At 41.6% G+C, this 20,131-nt stretch overlaps 1 protein-coding gene across 2 annotated transcripts in view; it reads left to right on the top strand.

The window, feature by feature from the left end:
• The window catches only part of LOC129704133 (metal transporter CNNM4-like), a 54,256-nt gene that overhangs the window by 2,947 nt on the left and 31,178 nt on the right, over positions 1-20,131 (top strand). For both annotated transcript variants that reach the window (XR_008724691.1, XM_055647037.1), the window contains exon 2: positions 17,900-18,043. Coding sequence is in view for 1 of the 2 variants with exons in the window: in XM_055647037.1 (XP_055503012.1) it covers positions 17,900-18,043 (144 nt within the window). In the remaining variant the exon portion in view is untranslated. The remainder of the gene's footprint in view (positions 1-17,899; positions 18,044-20,131) is intronic.

The following is a 20,131-nucleotide window of genomic DNA, read 5'->3' as shown; positions in this document are numbered from 1 at the left end:
TCTGGTGTTGCTGTACAGTTTCTGTTATTCCTTAAATGTCATTAGTTTAGTTTATTGTCACGTGTACCGAGGTACAGTGAAATGCTTTTGTTGCGTGCTAACCAGTCAGTGTAAAGGCTATACATGATTACAATCAAACCATCACCAGTGTACAGATACAAGATAATGGGAATAGAAATTATGCTATTGGAGTAGAGATTTGAAAGAGTGGAAGGATTGTAAAGCTTGATTGCAGATCTACTAGTGTGACCAGCATGCAGAGAGTGGCCTGGCTTGGGCGCTATGTTGTATTAAATGACAGTTAGCTGAGTTTCTAAGTCAATCAATGCCTTTGTACACCTTACTTTGGGAGAAATTTGCGACACAAAGTTCCAGTAATAGTCCTGCCGTATTTAGAACTATGAAGATGAACATCAGAGCCGGAACCAGATAATTTCTGCTGCAGTGTTGTACTTGGCCCTGAGAGGAACTTATGAGCATTGCTTCTACTTCCAGCAACCCCACTTCGTCTCAGCGTTCACCCATTTGTTGCTGAATCCTGGTTCATGTCTTTGGCTATCTCAACGCCCTTATGGGTGGCCTTCCATCCTCTAACCAATGTAAATTTGAACATCCCAAATTTTTCCATATCCTAACTTACACCAAGAATCTTTCATGTATCACCCAGTATTTGAGACTTGAATTACCACCTACTCTACCAGCATCACAGGCTTAAAAATGTCTATGTGTTTTCTGCTGTAGTCCTGTCTCTGATACCTCCTCCAGGACTACAAAACATTGAAATTGCCGTTTAGTTTAATTTAGTGATACAGCATGGAAGCAGGCCCTTTAGCCCACCGAGTCCAGGCCAGCCAACGACAACGCATACACTTGTTCTATCCTACATAGTAGAGACAATTTTCAGAATCTAACTTGACTGTAAACCTGTATGTCTTTGGGATGTGGGAGAAAACTGGAGCTCCTGGAGATATCCCAGGGTCACAGGGGGAAATGTGGAAACTGTGTACAGACAGCACCCATAGTCAGGATCGAACCCAAGACTCTGGCGCTGTGAGGCAGTAACTCCATTATTATCACTGACATGGGAAGCTAATGTAGACAGTATTTTTAAATAAAACATAGCATGCTCCACATGTGCTCTGGAATATCCTTGAGTCTGGCTCGTGGGAGGCAACACCCTGTCTCTTGTTTGTAGCCACAGAATCTCAGTCTCATCCCCCTAACTATTGAGTCTCTTATCGTTATTGCTCCGTCTGACTTCACCCTTTCCTTGCTGAACCTCAGAGCCGATTACGGTAACCCAGACCTACTTGGCTGATGTTGATGCCCTCTAAAAGATCACTACCCCTTCTAACAGTATCCAAAATGGACCGTTATTAAGGGGAATGGCTCCAGGGAAGCCCTGCACTGTCTGCTTATGCCCTTTGCCTTTCCTGGTGGTCACCCAGTATGCCCTTTGCCTTTCTTGGTGGTCACCCAGTTCCTGTTGCCTGCACCTTGGGTGTGATCACTTCACTAAAACTCCTATCTATGATACTTTCAGTATTCAAGGTGACCCTGACTGGATCTAACTCTGGCTCCAGTTCCTTGACATGGGGAGTCAAGAGCTGCATCTGGGCATATTTTCCAGGGACCAGGGATACTGGAGATTTCCCTGATCTCCCACACCACTGCCCTACCTACCATTCCAACTACACTGTCTGGAGTAAAGGTAAAAAAAAAACCTTGTCTGTTCTCACCTATACCTGCACGGTGGTATAGCAGCAGAGTTGCTGCCTTACAGGGCCAGAGTCCCAGGTTTGATCCTGACTGCGGGTGCTGTCTGTACGGAGTTTATACTTTCTCCCCATGACGGCGTGGGTTATCACTGGGTGCTCCGGTTTCCTTCCACACTCTAAAGACTACATGTTGTAGGTTAATTGGCTTTGTTGAAAATTGTAAATTGTCCCTAATGTGCAGGATAGTTAGTGAATGACGATCGCTGGTCGCAAGGACTCGGTGTGCAGATGGCTGTGTTTCCACTCTGTATCTAAACTAAACTGACTCTCTGCTCAGACCGAAGCCTCACAAACCAAATCCTCACCATTTATTTCTCAAACACTGGACTTCAGCCTCAAACACAGCCACCCTCACAATGGGTGCTCCACGAGAGCCCAGCACCTTTTAAATACTCACCCAAGAGTCTGTTCACTATGCCTGTCAGGATCAGAAAGAAGTTAAGCCTTGCTCTGCTCAGCATTTAAAGATAGCGGAGTCAGGGGATATGGGGAGAAGGCAGGAACGGGATACTGATTGGGGATGATCAGCCATTATCACAATTAATGGCGGTGCTGGCTCGAAGGTCCGTTGTAGCGAGGGTTTACTGTATTACTCATTTTTGTTCAAATTTACATCTCACTTATGTCCTGAAAATGTACTAATAAAAAGTACAAACATTTGACACCCGCTGCCTGGGAGGTTATTGGAGAAGAATCAATCAAGGTTTTTCGAGAGGGGAACTGGAGATGCACTTGAGGAAAATAGTTTGTCAAGCTGTGGAAAAATATGAAAAGAATTAAAGTGCCAGATTGTTCCCAGTCTGGGTACTGACATGGATTCATTGGGCAGAAGGGTCTCCTTTGGTGCTGTAAAAATTGAATTATTCTAGGCTTTCTCTTTAACTTAAATGTGATGTCAACAGTCATTTTAAGCGAGAAGAAGACAGAGTGCTGGGTCACGCAGCATCTTAGGGAACATGAATAGGCAATGTTTCGGGTCAGGAGCCTTCTTCAGACTGAATATTTCAGTCATTTTATGTTCATTCAACATTCCCATACCATGGAGGATTCTGAATAATAATATCTATTTAAAAAAAATAGCAAAAATAAAAATAGACAAACATTAGATTAATCTTTCACATTCCTAAATTTAGGTTAAAACAACTTATTTGACAGTAATCCAAAAACAGATCTGTTGCTATGGAAAATTCTAAACTATGTTTTGCTGTTGTTGTGATTATAGCAGTGGGGATGGTTAACTTGCAATGTTTGCTACTTTGACATTTTATTAATCTATAATGAATCATGTGTAGGAAGGAATGGCTGATGCTGGTTTATACCGAAGATAGACACAAAGTGCTGGAATAACTCTGGGTCAGGCAGCATCTCCGGAGAAAAAGGATGGGTGACATTTCGGGTCAGAACCCTTCTTCAGACTTCATGAATCATTACTGATTCATAAAGCAAATGTAGATGTTGTTTCTCAGCCCAAGCATCAAATTGTGGAATTAACATAATTAAAATGTGAAGTTTGTAGTTCAGCTGGTGGAATGAATGCTATAAAAAAAAAAAAAATTCAGAATGTTTACAAAATCGTTGTAGTGTTTTAATAGATTTGTTATTGTATTTTCTATGCCAGTACGATAACTGGCATGTGTGACCATTCTTCAAATATGAAGCCAGTTAGTGAATGCGATGAGGTGCATAACATAGATAGACACAACCTGCTGGAGTAACTCAGCAGGTCAGGCAGCATCTCTGGAGAAAATGGATAGTTGCCATGGCCGTGTCTTTGGGTATTTTTAAAGCTGAGATTGACAGGTTCGTAATTACAAAGGACAAAGGGCAAAGTACATATATTGTCATGTACACCAGTTGGTGTAGTGAAATTTGAGTTGCCATTTGCTGCACACCAATAAAAATAAAACACAACATTAAAGAATTTAGCATTGAACATAAAAACATCCCCCCACAATGGTTCCCACTGTGAGTGAAGGCAACAAGGTCCAGACCTCTTCCTCTTGTTCACCCATGGTCGGGCCTATTGAAGCCTCCGCAGTCGCCGCAACGGCGGCCCGATGTTTCAGGCCCACTCGCCCGGATGATGGAGCCCCGCCGTCAGGCGAACATGCTCAGCGGCTTGGAGTGTCTGGAACGGCTGCTTCCTCCCCGGAGACCGCAGCTCCCGAAGTCCACAGGCCGCGCTGGTCGGAGCTCCAACACTGGCGATCTCGGCAAACGATCCTAGGCTCCGTTGTGTTTAAACCAAGTGCCGCCCGTGGCTGGCCACTCCGCAACCACAGCTCCGCGATATTGGAGTCAGCAGTCTCAGCACTCCGGAGCTTACCACACGGCAATCTGGGTAAAGCATCACCCACTCCGTGATGGTGCTTCAGCGCTGTGTTGCCGCCGAAGCTGGGGTACTGGCCGGTCCTGGCAGGAAACGCCACTCCAGTCCTGTTGGTAGGCCGCGAGGAAGGGGCGAAGATGCGGCTCGGAGCAAAGGCGCAGGTAGGGACTGAGAAATACAGTTTCCTCCTTCTTAATTAGTAAGGGTGTCAAAGGTTATGGGTAGAAGGCAGGAGAATGGGGTTGAGAAAGAAAGGTAGATCAGCAATGATTGAATGGTGGGTTAGACTGGATTTGCTGAATGGCCTAATTCTGCTCCTATGACTTATGAACTTCTGAAAACATCTTGCCCTTATTCTGGGCTTCGAGGTTCGAGTCTGCGTCCAAACTGGTTTTCTATCAATGCACTGAAGATCTCCAGTCAAGGAAAATTATAATTTGTGCGAGCTTCAAACCCTTCAGATGATGGGACCTTTACTAGACCTTAAATGCATTAAATTTTAGAGAAACAGTGTTTTGGTTTAAAATTAGACGAGGTTTCTGTTATCCTTGGTATTTCTATCTTACACTTTGTTGGGCAAGGTTTTCAACACAGTGTAAGTCTATTTTGTCAGCGCCCTTGTTTGTTACTGCACCTCATTCTGTCGAGAGAGGATGAAGTGCCAAGTCCCAGTTTTCCTGCGGTCTGCCACATTTATTGTTTGTGTTAGCTCAGACACATAGATTGCGTGGGACAGTTAGAAATTTTCAGGAAGACACTGGATTGAACATTGGATTAATTCCATCAACTGCAAAGGAAATGGATTAAGTATGTGAGCTATCCACATGCTCAGATCTCTCTCTTCTTTCCGCTTAGGTTTCTGTCCTCAGACCTGATTGATTAACTTCTAATGTGGCAGTTACAGTAATAATCTTACATAGAGCTCCTCCATGTGTGCTTTTCTTTTCATCCTCGTGTACCTGTGGGTGTCAAAAACTACAGGATGAAATAATCCTGGATTGTTCAAAGGGCATGTAGATTTTTTTAAATGTGCTGAAGCAATGTATTTTTCTCTGTACTGTGAGACCCATGTACATTCTGTAACAGGTAAAATGGGGTATCATAGAATTATGGTTAAGATACCAGAGTGAAATCCTGTGGATTGTTGAGCTGGAAACTTAGACTTTCGAGATACAGCATGGAAACAACCCCTTCAGCCCACCAAGTCAGCGATAAACTGCTATCACACCTCACACTAATGCTATCCTATGCACTAGGGGCAATTTACCATTTTTACGTCTTTGGAGTTTGGGAGGAAATTGGAGCACCCAGTGAAAACCCACACGGTCATAGGGAGAACGTGCAAACTCTGTACAGATAGCACCCGTGGTCTGCATCGAACCTGGGTCTCTGGCGCAGTAAGGCACTGGTGCTCCCCAAAGTGAAACATGAGTTTCAATCCAGTATGAAGTTGAGGAATTTAAATTCAAGTAATTAAATAAAGCTGTGGTGGGGGATGTGGTGTAGAATCTGGTTGGCTGATATTGTTCAGGATGAGAGATTATCATGAATATGGCCTGTACATGACCCCCAGATCCACTGCAGTGTGGTTGAATCTTAATAGCTGTCCAAATAAAGAGCCACTCAGCTGAGGAGCAGGTACAGTGGACAGTAGAGATCCTATTCCTTAAACAAGTAAAAACAGACAAGAAAAAATATACTAATTTCTAGAGGGAATATAACCAAAGAGAGAATTTTTATACAATCTTGTTTACGTGCTCTTACTCTATAACAAAGTTAGAATGTAACTGGATAGAAGTAAGACCTACTGCAGTATGGTAAATATTTAACTATTGAGGAATAGGAAGAAAGTCATAGTCATACAGCACGGAAACAGGCCCTTAAAGCCCAACTCGTCCATGCCAATTAGGATGCCCCATCTAAACTAGCAATTAGTCATTACCCCTCTAAACCTTTCCTATCCATGTGCTTGTCCAAGTGTCTCTTAATTGCTGTTATTGTACCTGCCTCAACTACCTCCTCTGGCAGCTCGCTCCATATACCCACCATCCTCCGAGTGAAAAAGTTGTCCCTTGGGTTCCTATTAAATCTTTCTCCTCTCACCTTAAACCTTTGTCCTCTGGTTCTTGATTCCCCTACTGTGGGTAAAAGTCTCTGTGCATTCACCCTGTCAATTCCCCTCATGATTTAGCCACGTCTGTATGATCACCCCTTAGACTCCTGTATTGCAAGGAATACAGTCCTAGTTTGCCCAATCTATCCTTATTGCTCTGGCCCTCAAGTCGTAGCAATGTCCTCATAAATCTTCACTGCTCTCTTTCCAGCTTAATTACATCCTTCCTATAGTGCAGTGTGCAAAACTGAACACAATACAGTAAACCCTCGCTTTTACGCACCATAGAGCGGGGAATGGTGTCCATTATTGACAATTGTCCGCTGTAACTGAGTATAATGTGACATTTCATGTGTAGAGACCCAAAAATAAAATATAAGCTGAGAACTGCACTGACAGAGGTGCCTTTTTTCAGCTGAAACATTAAAGCAAAGCCTTACCTGCTCTAAGCCACAAAGCTGCAAGGTCTCAATACAGCAATACAGGCAATGGTGGTGGTGGTGGCTGGCGTGGCACAGAAACTATGTGGTGGAAACTGGCGTTGACAGGCGCGGCTGAGGAAGCGTTGGCAGTCCGGCCTGGTTATGCAGTTCGGTAGGTCTCTCCTATAATCAAAATTTGTAATACAGAGATGTTTGAAAACAACGGTTTACTGTACTCCAAATGTGGCCTCGCCAACGTCTTGTATATCTGAAACAGAACATCCCAGCTACTATATTCAGAGGTGATTTACTAGAATGTTGCCTGGGTTTCAGCACCTAAGTTACAGAGAAAGATTGAACAAGTTATAATCTTTGGAGTGCAGAAGGTTAAGGGGGGACTTGATAGAGGTCTTTAAAATTATGAGAGGGATAGACAGAGTTGACGTGGATAAGCTTTTTCCATTGAGAGTAGAGAAGATTCAAACAAGAGGACATGATTTGAGAATTAAGGGACAAAAATTTAGGGGTAACATGAGGGGGAACTTCTTTACTCAGAGAGTGGTAGCTGTGTGGAATGAGCTTCCAGTGGAAGTGGTGGAGGCAGGTTCGATTTTATCATTTAAAAATAAATTGGACAGGTATATGGAAGGGAAAGGAATGGAGAGTTATGGTCTGAGTGCGGGTAGGTGGGACTAGGTGAGAGTAAGTGTTCGGCACGGACTAGAAGGGTCGAGATGGCCTGTTTTCGTGCTGTAATTGTTATATGGTTACTCAAAACCCTGATGGATGAAAGCTAATGTATCAATAACCTCGTTGACTACCTTATCTACCTGTGACACCACTTTCAGGGAACTGCAATTGTATCCCTTTGCGCTACAACATTTCCAGGGCCCTGCCATTCACTGTGAAGGTTCTGCCCTGGTTTTCTTCCTAAAATACAACATTGCACACTTATCTGCATTGAACTTCATTAGTCATTCTTGAGCCCACTTGCCCAGCTGATCAAGATCATGCTGTAATTTTTGATAACCCTCTTCTCTGTCTACGTTACTACCCACTTTAGCATCATCTGTAAACTTACTAATCATGCCTTGCAAATTCTAAAACATTAATATAAACTACGAATAGCAAAGGGCCCAGCACTAATCGCTGAGGCACACCATAAAGACAGAATGGTTGAACGCTGCAAGCCTTGATAGTTATGACCATTGAATTGCTTACTGTTCGTGACAGAGGCAAAATCTTGAATGACCGGAACTCCATCCTGTACTGTTCCTGTTCAGAATGGTTGCTACTAAAAAATCGACCACCGATTAGCAGCCTAATTTCATCTAACCTGTCTGCTGATTTTGAGGAATGTTATTTATGGCATTCAAAAACAGAACCTTTTAAATGCCACTTACATTTCAGTCATAAAATTATATTGATCAAACAAGATCTATATGTTAGAACAAAAAACAGTAGCATGATGCCAATGCAAACTAATTATATCTGCTTGCACATGGTCCCTATCCCTCTATTCCCTGCCTGTTCAATTAACTGTCAAAGTGCCTCTGAAATATTGCTTTCATATCTGGTTTAACCACCTACCCAACAACACATTTAAGGTATGTACCCGAGTTCAGAAAAGTACAGGCCAGAAACAAGCCCTTTAGTCCGTGTCTGTTCCGGACATGATCCAAGTTAAACTATTCTCTGCCTGCACAAGATCCATATCCCTCCATTCCCTATATATCCATCTAAAAGCCTCTTAAATGCCCCAATCATATCTGACTCCTCCATCACCCCTGGCAGTGCATTCCAAGTACCAGTTACTTTTGGCTAGAGTTTTGGTCCCCTAATTTGAGGAAGGACATTCTTGCTATTGAGGGAGTGCAGCGTAGGTTTACAAGGTTAATTCCTGGGATGGCGGGACTGTCATATGCTGCGGAGAATGGAGAGGCTGGGCTTGTACACTCTGGAGTTTAGAAGGATGAGAAGGAATCTTATTGAAACACATAAGATTGTTAAGGGTTTGGACACGCTAGAGGCAGGAAACATGTTCCTGATGTTGGGGGAGTCCAGAACCAGGGGCCACCGTTTAAGAATAAGGAATAAGCCATTTAGAACGGAGACGAGGAAACACTTTTTCTCACAAAGAGTTGTGAGTCTGTGGAATTATCTGCCTCCTGGTGGAGGCTGGTTCTCTGGATCCTTTCAAGAGAGAGCTAGATAGGGCTCTTAAAGATAGCGGAGTCAGGGGATATGGGGAGAAGGCAGGAACAGAGTACTGATTGGGGATGATCAGCCATGATCACATTGAATGGCGGTGCTGGTTCGAAGGGCCGAATGGCCTACTCCTGCATCTATTGTCTATTGCTTTAACGAAGTTCAAAGTGGTCATCCCGCTCTTTACTCTGTGCTTCTATTTAGTTTAGTATAGTTTAATTTATCATCACGTTTACCGAGTACAAGAAAAGCTTTTTTGTCACGTACTATCCAGTCAGAGGAACGACTATACAAGATTACAATTGAGCCGTGCAACGTGTACAGATACAGGATAAAGGGAATAACTTTCAGTGCAAGATAAAAGCCCAGTAAAGTCAGATTAAAGATGTATGTAGTCATGGGCTGCATGGGCCTCCTAACTATGTACTTAAAGTATCCTTGTACAACTCTATACAACTTGTATAACAATATGTACAACTATATAATTTTGTTTCTGTGATACCTTTACAACTCTGTCATTTAATTTACATTGTCTTTCCTTGTTCTTTCTGTGAACCGTTTTTTTGTTTATTTTGCATTCAGTGGGCTCTTACTATTCTCTTTTATTTACATTTTTATTTAACTATTTCTTTGAAAACAATTTTTTTAAAATTAACTATTCTCCTTGTGCCCCAAAATTTAGTATCAACTGAAAATGTTGTGATTTCAACCGGCACACTTGTATCTTTTCATCTATCAAAAAGGCAGTGATCCCAGAACTATCCTTTGTGGATCATTACTGTTCATTACTTGAAATTAATAATATCTACTGCAATCCTTTCATCAAACTTTTAAGTTATCTTATCAAAAGATTGCACTGTTGCACCTTGAGTGATAATGATTAATACTCTGTGCCATATTTAATAGTAAGGACTGATTTCCTCTGGTGTATTGAACCAAGTTGCAGATGTTGTATGAAAGCGCAACGTTTCCCTTGGGAATTGGGTTGCTATAAGAGAAGAGGAAACAGAAGAAGCTTCTTTGTGGTTCATCACATAACAGATCATCAAGGAAAGAATGAAAATAAATTCTGGAAAATACTGCTCGTTGCAAGATTTAGAAGTTTTGAAATGGTCGATGAACTGAGTGAGATTAATTTCTTGTTTGAGTCTTTGTAAAAGTTTTTCCTTAAATAAACATGCATTTACATCGAAGATAGACACAAAATGCACGAATAATTCGGCGGGTCAGGCAGAATCGCTGGAGACCACTGGTAGGTAGAGTTTTGGGTCAGAACGGTGAGTATGAAGAAGGGTTGTGACCCGAAATGTCACTTACCCATGGTCTCCAGGGATGCTGCCTGACCTGCTGAGTTACTCCAGCATTTTGTGTCTATCTTTGGTATAAACCAGCATCTGCAGTTAATACATTTTCCTCAAGTGTTTTAACAATCCCATTCATAATGATCAGCAGGATCTGATTGGTTAGCCCATACAAACCTATGTTAGCCTTGCAGATGCTATTCTGTTCAGGTCAAATTTCGGATTGCAAGCTTTAATTCTTCAGAGAGGGTCTGAATTATAACTACTTGAATGAACAGTTTTCAGTAGCTGTCCAAGCAATATCCACTTTGATGCAATGCATAAAACAAAACTTTTACGAGGTGACTATTCCTCTGGTGATGACTGTACAGCTGTGCGGTTCACATCTGTCAACTTTGAGTCCTCTCTGAGTTCTGCAAATGTTCAATTTAATTAAACCTATTTCATTTGACGCTTTTAAAGATTGTTTCTGCTTCTTCGGCATGGATAAAAAAAAATATCTATGAATGATGTTGAGGTTTGCAAGTTACTATGTATCCATTTCAACTTCATTTCAATGATGTGAAGTATCAAGAATTGAATACGATGAAATGATCCTTTGGTCTCAGGTAACACATTCAGTGGCAGAGAAATGTTTGATTTGCACTTTATGCATAAGTGGTCACATTGCTTTATTTTCTGTTCGGATGCTATTTAGAAGCCCCCTTTCCTCCTACCCCATGTTATTTGAGGCTGGTAAGATCCCAGAGGCCTTTCTGTTGCATCTTTAACAAATTCCTTGTTTCAGACAGTATTTTCAGTCGACAGGTTTATTCCATTCATAATAATTGGTCATCGCTTTTGAATTAAAACCTACAATCTAAAATTTGTTGTTTTCTGTGTGGTGGGCGTATTCTTAATATAGATAATGGTAAGGCACTAGGGATGTTCTTTTGATTAAAATCTGTGGCTTGCTGATGTAAGGTGGCACAGTGGCGCAGCAGTAAAGTTGCTGCCGTCCAGCATCAGAGACTCATTACTTGCTGATATTGCTAGGCCTCATCAGATAAGTATCAACTTATCTGATACCTTTTTCAATCTGTTTCTGTTGATGTTAACCGTAGCAGGTATTTAACTCGGTGATAAATACTTCAGCCTTTCATACAGTTTGCTTAATCTATCAAACTCTCCTCGTGAGGATTTAATTTTCCATTGCTCTCTTGTCCTAGTTCTTATGTCCTTGCAATGCAACAAACATTAAAATTCCTGCAACAATTCTTTATTTTTGGAAGTTTAGTTTAATTTATTGTCACATGTACTGAGGTACAGTGAAAAGCTTTTTATTGCGTGCTAACCAATCAGTGGAAATACCTTACATGGTTCCAATCAAACTGTCCACAGTGTACAGATACATGATAAAGTGAATAACGATTAGTGCAAGATAAAGTCCTTTAAAGTCCAATTAAAGATAGTCTGACTGTCTTCAATGAGGTAGATGGTAACTCAGGACTGCTCGCCAGTTGTTGGTAGGATGGTTCAGTTGCCTGATAACAGCTGGGAAAAAACCCCATCTCTGAATCTGGAGGTATTTGTTTTCACACTTTTGTACCTTTTGCCTGATGGGAGAGGGGAGAAGAGGGAGTGACCGGGGTGAGACTCGTCTTTGATTAAGCTCGTGGCCTCGCCGAATCAGCGTGTTGTGTATGGAGTCTTTTGAAGGGGGGTTGTTTTTTGTGATGGTCTGGGCTGCATCTACAATTCTCTTGCCTGAAATGTGTTTTTTTTAAGAGCATGAGCATTACCTAACCTGAGTTCATCAAATGGCCTGTTTTTGTAATCTACTTATTTGATTCTCTCCTCTGAAAGCTACCATTGAATCCATTCCCCCACCCTTTAAGATGATGCATTTCAGATTGCAGCAACTTGTTAGGTTTGAAAATATTTTCTTTATGTTGCCTCAGTTTCTTTTATCAATTATAATATCAAAGGTTTTTTTTTTTATTAGTCACATTCACATACACCGAGGTGTAGTGAAGTGAAATGCTTTTTGCCATTTTGCAGCACACAAAAAAAGAATACAGACATAACACCAATGAGAGTCTTAAAAACAAAGAACATCCCCCCACAATGGGTCCCACCATGAGGGAAGGCACAAAGTCCAGCCCCCAACCCCAGTTCACCCATAGTCGGGCCTATTGAGGCCTCCACAGTTGCCTCTATGGAGGCCCGATGTTCCTGGCCGTTCTCGCCGGGTGATGTTGCTCCGGTGTCGGGAGAATCCTCACTGCAGCCTGGGAACCCTGGAACGGCCGCCTCCGTACTGGAGGCCGCGGCTTCCGAAGCCGACAAGGCCGCGATCTGTATCTTCTGGTAACCAACCCGTGCTGTTGTAGAATTTCCCTGGATTAAACTCAACAGTTCAAACCCAAATCAGAGTGTTGAATAAAGTGGAATAACTGAAGAAAGATGGGGTTCACAAGCACGAGAAGTGATTTTGGAGGAAATATTTATTAAAAAGTAACAATATTTATTAGAGAGTAACAACGATCCAAAAATGCATCCAAATGGGGATAAGCAATTTTAGAAACGGAAAATTTATGAAACAAACAGTAGAATAGTCTGAAGAAGGGTCCTGACCTGAAATGTTGCTTTACCCTCTGAGTTACTCCAGCACTTTTTTTAGGCAGTACAGTTGATATTGTTATTGAGGAATGGTCTGAATAACGCTTGAAGAAGGAAAAATTAACAACTTTTTTAATACATTTTGAATAAATGGAAAAGATGCATCCAGCTTTACTTAAACTGAAAGCAGAATATCAAATGACATAAGGAATTCTATGCAATAGGCAATTTACGTTAGTTAAATAAACAATATTAAATGGGTAAGGTGCTGAGAGGACCAACTGAGTAAATGTATGAGACAAGTGGTGGAAAATCGAAGAGAAGAAAATAAACCAACTCCAACTTAAAGTAAGAAATTGAGTAACATAGCTAAATTATATTTCCTTGTCATGGTCAGTTTACTAGCCAACAGCGGAAAGATGGGAGGGAGAGAGAAAGTGCAAAAAACGGAGAGCTGCTGGAGGAACAGGTCAGGAATTTTTTGGAGAATGTAACCAGAAAGATAGACAAGGGAGAGCCAGTGGATGTAGTGTACCTGGACTTTCTAAAAGCCTTTGATAAGGTCCCACATCAGAGATAAATGGGCAAAATTAGAGCACATGGTATTTGGGGTAGGGTGCTGACATGGATAGAAAATTGGTTGTCAGACAGGAAACAAAGAGTAGGGATTAACGGGTCCCTTTCAGAATGGCAGGCAGTGACTAGTGGGGTACCGCAAGGCTCGGTGCTGGGACCGGAGCTATTTACAATATTTATTAATGGTTTAGATGAAGGGATTAAAAGTAACATTAGCAAATTTGCAGATGACACAAAGCTGGGTGGGTAGTTTGAACTGTGAGGAGGATGCTACAAGGATGCAGGGTGACTTGGACAGGTTGGGTGAGTGGGCAATGGCATGGCAGATGTAGTTTAATTTGGATAAATGTGAGGTGATTATCCACTTTGGTGGCAAGAACAGGAAGGCAGATGATTATCTGAATGTTCTCAAGTTTGGAAAAAGGGAACAGACAATAGACAATAGGTGCAGGAGTAGGCCATTCGGCCCTTCGAGCCAACACCGCCATTCAATGTGATCATGACTGATCATCCCCAATCAGTACCCCGTTACTGCCTTCTCCCCATATCCCTTGACTCCGCCATCTTTAAGAGTCGTGTCTAGCTCTCTCTTGAAAGTATTCAGAGAACTGGCCTCCACCGCCCTCTGAGGCAGGGAATTCCACAGACTCACAACTCTCTGTATGATAAAGTGTTTCTTCATCTCTGTTCTAAATGGCTTACCCCTTATTCTTAAACGGTGGCCCCTGGTCCTGGACTCCCCCAACATCGGCAACATGTTTCCTGCCTCTAGCATGTCCAAACCCTTAACAATCTTATATGTTTCAATAAGATACCCTCTGATCCTTCTAAACTCCAGAGTGTACGAGCCCAGCCGCTCCGTTCTCTCAGCATATGACAGTCCCACCATCCCGGGAATTAACCTTGTAAACCTACGCTACACTCCCACAATAGCAAGAATGTCCTTCCTCAAATTAGGGGACCAAGATGGACCTGCTGCATTTGGCCCATATTCCTCTAATTGTATCGTTGTGTAATTAGACCCATACACAGGAGTAACAATTCATAGTCCTTTATTGTAACACAAGCTGAGGAAACATTACATGCTATCGTCTCCGTAGTCAGCACCAAGTCTGACCGCGAGATGGTGAAGTACCGTTATCAGTAGTCCGGGATAGGGATGAAGATCCGGACTGGACTACATAATGGAATGTGCAGCAGGCATAATATGCGTGGTGATAGATATAGTAAAGGTAGGCTAATATAGTTAATCTATATGTATCCTATCCATGTACCTGCCCAAATGTTTCAATTTGATATGTATTTCAATTCAATACAATGGGCAGGAAGGAACTATAAAGAGAAACTGGATAAAAAGTAAACCTTTATTATTTGCAAAGAAACTCTGCAAAACAGCACAATGTTGACCTACAGGATAGGGATGTTGTTTAAAAAGAGATTGTAAAATTGGTTGAACAGGGCTAAGCTACTTCATACCATACCTATGAGAATTTCTCCTCATAGGCTCCAAATCCACACTCAGCAAAATCAATAACCCCACTCTCACCATCGACGGCACCACTGTCTCCCCATCTCCCCAGGCCCGCAACCTTGGCGTGATCTTTGATTCCACCCTCTCCCTTGAGCCTCACATCCGCCATGTCATTAAAACCTCCTTCTTTCACCTCCGCAACATCGCCAAAATCAGACCCTCTCTCACACCTCCCGCTGCTGAAAGACTCATCCATGCCTTCATCTCCTCCCGACTGGACTACTGCAACTCACTTCTCCTTGGCATCAGCTCCACCTACATCAACCGACTCCAACTGGTCCAGAACGCAGCCGCCCGACTCATCACCCACACCAAATCCTGGCATCACATCACTCCAGTCCTCAAACAACTTCACTGGCTTCCCATCTCCCACCGGATCACCTACAAAATCCTGGTCCTCACCTACAAAGCCCTCCACCATCTGCCCCCCCCCCCCCCCCCCCCCATATCTCACTGACCTCCTCTCCCCCTACCAACCCTCACGGTCCCTCAGATCCACATCAGCCGGTCTCCTCTCCATCCACAAATCCAACCTCCGCAGTTTTGGGGACAGAGCCTTCTCCAGGGCAGCTCCCAGGCTCTGGAACTCCCTCCCCCAACCGATCCGCAATTCCGTGTCCCTCACCATCTTCCAGTCCCGCCTCAAGACCCATCTCTTGACCTCTGCCTATCCTTAGCCCCACGTCCCCCTCCCTTTTCATCTGTGCTTGAATTGCCTCATATTGTGTTTTGAATTGAATTCTGTCTTTAATTTGTGTACTAGTCATGTCTCTACTATTTATTTCATTCCGCTTACATGTTTTTCCTCTACTTGCTAAATTTTTGTAAGGTGTCCTTGAGACTCTTGAAAGGCGCCCATAAATAAAATTTATTATTATTATTATTATATTACCATATGACATAGAAGGCCATTTGAATGTGCCAGCTCCTAGAGTTATCCAATCTCCCAACTATTTCCACGTCCTCTTACACATGTCCACTTACAGCCCCTGATTCTCGAACACCACCTACACCAGGGGTAAGGTACAACAGCCAATATCAGCTACATGTCATTATGATGTGGGAGGAAGCCAAGAGCATTTGGGGAGAGGTGGTGGGAATGGTGAGGTGAGACATGTGGTCTCGGAGAGACTGCAAACTTCACACACAAACTGGAGATTAGGGTTGAACTTGGGTCTCTGGAGCAGGGAGGCAGCTGCAATACAGATAAACCTTGTTAGGGGAGGGCAATGGTGAAAGTTATTGCTGATTGTTCGCTATAACTAAGAGGAGTAAATATGTACAGTTTTGGAAAAACAGCCAATAAACATACACTAAACAAGACACAATGTAGAATCTACACTGAACTTTAATGAAAATGCACTTAGCGGTAACTCTTGCTTCTTTATTCCCAATGCGAACAGACACCTCGGTTACAACAGATTTTGTCCACTATAACCAGAATCTGTTATAAAGAGGTTTGTAATAATGAAGGTAGACCGTATTTGCAATGCCACTGTGCACTGGTCAATATAGGGAGCCCCGGAAGCATAGCATTGCATGCAAATATAGGGTTTTTGTATTTCTATACTAACTTTCATGAAATAAATATTTATATTAGTACTTTCCATTCAAAATGTTTACATCAAAAATATTGCTCACCTCTGGACAGGAAATGTATACTTAAACAGAATTTGCAATGCAGTACAAATAAATCTCCTTCAGCATTGCTTATACAGTATCTTGTTGTTTGAAAGAAATTCTGACCTTAATGTGAGGTCTGTGCAGTGGATTTTTGTTTTCAGAGATAAATTGTAATTTGGTGCCTTCTGTTGGGCAGCTATGGAATTCAGCAACTGTAGTGTCATCAAGCCGACTGAATGACAATTAATTTGGAGCAGTTCTCATATCCAGCAAACCACTAAGTAAAATGTACTGATTATTTTGAAAGCTCAAATATTTGGCAGAAATCTAAATTAAGAAGAGGATAACATCATGACACAAAGCTAAAACTTAGATTATCTCAAACTTTAAAATATCTTCTTCACTGTCCTATCATGGAATTTTCACATTTTATCCTGTATGATACTACAGAGATTTTTTTTCAGGGCAAATGGAACAATCTGATTGTATATAATTGATACCCATTAACGTCTCGAATATTTTCAGTGGTTGTTATATCACAAAAACTATAGGGAAATTAAAATGCACATCATCAACAGTTCTATGCTGACTGTGTCTGAAGATTTTATGAAAAAGTCAGATGACGGAGGAGCAACTTAACACAGACTGCTGGATTTCTGTGTTTAACTGCATGCCAGGGTATCCGAAGGTGCTGAAAGTTTTACAATGAATAGTGACAATGCTGACAGTTTCACCAATAATGCAACAGCAGATACCAAGACAGTGCCTTCAGGGAAAACGTGGAAAGGAAGGGAGCTTCTTACACACAGTTGAAATGCTTTTTAATGCTTTTCTATATGATTACTGAAGGAAGTTTTAACTCCAACGTGGTAGTAGGTTAGAAAGGATTACTGAATGAGAATGATATTGAAATAGCTACAATATTAAGGGGGCAGCACTGTGGCACAGCGGTGGAGTTGCTGCCTTACAGCATCAGAGATACGGGTTTGATCCTGGCCATGAGTGCTGTCTGTAAAGAGTTTGTATGTTCTCCCCGTGACCAGCATGGGCTTTCTCCGGGTACTCCGGTTTGCTCCCACGCTCTAAAGAGTACAGGTTTATGTTAATTGTCTTTGGAAAAATTGTAAATTGTCCCTAGTGTGTGTAGGATAGTATTAATGTACGGGGTGATCGCTGGTCGGCACAGACTCAGTGGGCTGAAGGGCCTTTATCTTTAAACTAAAAACTTGAACTAAACTAAACTAAAATTAAGATGGAGCAGAAGTGATGCTGATGACTGATTCCATTAACAGTAGATACCCTAAATCCCAAATCTGAACTTTATTAGAACTATATAACTGAGCTATCTGTCTCATTTATTGCTTGTTGTTTATCGTTGCTGAAGTTATGATGGGTCCTCTTCTCTGTTTATCTTCAGGTAAATCTCATCTGGCAATTGTACAGAAAGTCAACAATGAGGGAATAGGCGATCCTTTCTATGAAGTGCTGGGTATTGTCACATTGGAAGATATAATTGAAGAACTAATAAAATCAGAGATCCTGGATGAAACAGACATATACAGTATGTACTGCTTCTTGTCACTATCTTCTGGAATGATTGAACAGCTTACTTTGTTAATATTTGCAGTGCATTTAATGAAATAACACTATTTTTCTTCTGTAGTGCTGCCAGACTGCAATTTTCCTTTCAGCTATTTTTTAATGAATTCAATAGGTGTAGATCTTGACTAAAACCTTTCACCTTCCTACTCAATGAGCCGCAGTCCAACTTCAAGATATTATTGTTGCAATGTTGGCAACGTGACTTCTTATATTTTCCACACACTTTTGAATGGCATTATAAATGTACCTAATGAGGCTGAACCTGCCCATTGTATCTGAGATGCATCATTGTTGTTAGGAAATTGATGCTTCTTTTGCAGGGGATTTTTGTAGTGCACCTCGTTTATTTCCCCAAGTGTTGATTGTTTAGTGCATTTAAGTTAATTAATGAAATATAGGGTGGGGTCTTGGTTTTGACCCAGATTATGGCACATATAGCTCTACAATCATCATGCGTGATTGATCTGTCACCATCACTCATCAGTTAGTGGTGTAAGGGACATCTTTATCAATTTGTGTTCAACTCGTATTGGGTTATATCAACAGCATTTTTCTAAGTATGGTGAGTCATCATAAAATCTGTGGATACATTAAAATGTATAATCACTGAGTGTAAATCTACAATATACATTTTCCCTAATTTAAAAAGATTTGGAGACAAGATGGAGGACGAGGGCAGAGTAGGTGGTATAATAAGAGTCCAGAATATTTTTTAATACATCAGCTAATTTTAGAAAATCTGAGAGTACAGTTAGTCCCTGCTCAAACATCCAAGGGATGTATTCATGTTTTCTGATGGCAATCCACGTTTGCAAGATTCGTCAATCTGATGGTGTTGTTGGAATTTTGATTTTTACATTGTCGCTTAGCCGAATTTGAAGACAGCAGAAGTAAAGGAGGCCCAGAAAATTGTGGAGCAACTTGCCGAGACGTGTGAAAATTTGACACAGTAAATGACAGCAGCAAATCCAAGGAGAATCCATCCACACCTTTGCTTAATTGTTCCATGCTTGTCATTGACTTCAACTTCAGAATTCCCGTGTGTTCTTCTGAATATGCAAGCGAATCTGGCTGTCTTTTTTTAGGATTCCAGAAACTCTTAGCTCTCTACTGCCTTGCCTTCCATGCTGCTGCTTAAATCCTGGCCCTACTTCGATGTATTTGGGTCATGTAGTACTGAACACGTGACACTTCTCTATTGGATGTTTTTGAGTATATTGATTCAGAATCTTCATGCAATATCTTCATCATCATCTTCCACAACCATATTTTCTTCAGGTTCCACTGCTACGCTGCGATCCAGCTCATCATCTTCAGAGCTACCTTTTATCAAGGCTGCTGACTGTAGAAGGAAAAGATTTGGAGGAGACAATGTCTTCTCACATTGGAGGTATGTGGATCACATAGGAGCTACATAATTCTTATTAGATCCAACGCATCTGTGAAGAGGAGGCCAATTACCATTCGCAGCGTTTCCTTAACATGTCCCTTGGCCAACTGCATCCATGGATGTAGTGTGGCAAGCAGAGATTGGAGGCCACATCAACATTTGACAGAACACATATGATATTTATTTATGATGATGGAACGTACAGATAAATTCACAGGTTATAAAACTTTCAGCATCACAATAGTGGTTTTATGTAATCGACAAAGCAATTTCATTGAGTTATTTATTATTAATAACTTGGTTCAAAGGAAGAACATATTCATTAACATTTATCAAAATGCAAAATCTTTCTAATGATATGAACTAAATGAATGCCTACTATCAACTTTCTTTCACGTACTTTGGAAACTCTTTGCTTGCCGGTAAATCACCTTGTCAAAATATCTGGAGTGATCAATTGGCCATCATTCTCCTCTACTGTCTGCTGGCGGTTTTAGGATATTTAGCCTTCAACCTGTGACCTTGCGAAGTGCCATATCCATGTATCCTGCTCAGATTTTTCCACTCACTTTCAGCTAGCGCTTTTGACTTTTTGCTACTCGCGTGCCATTTTGGCTGGACATATTTTGGGTTTGGAAAAGATGCCTGGCTTCAAGA

The sequence above is a fragment of the Leucoraja erinacea genome, chromosome 15 (assembly GCF_028641065.1).
Source record: "Leucoraja erinacea ecotype New England chromosome 15, Leri_hhj_1, whole genome shotgun sequence".
Taxonomy (NCBI): Eukaryota; Metazoa; Chordata; class Chondrichthyes; order Rajiformes; family Rajidae; genus Leucoraja; species Leucoraja erinaceus.
The sequence above is the reverse complement of the archived record's forward strand: the minus strand, read 5'-3'. Positions and strand labels throughout refer to the sequence as shown.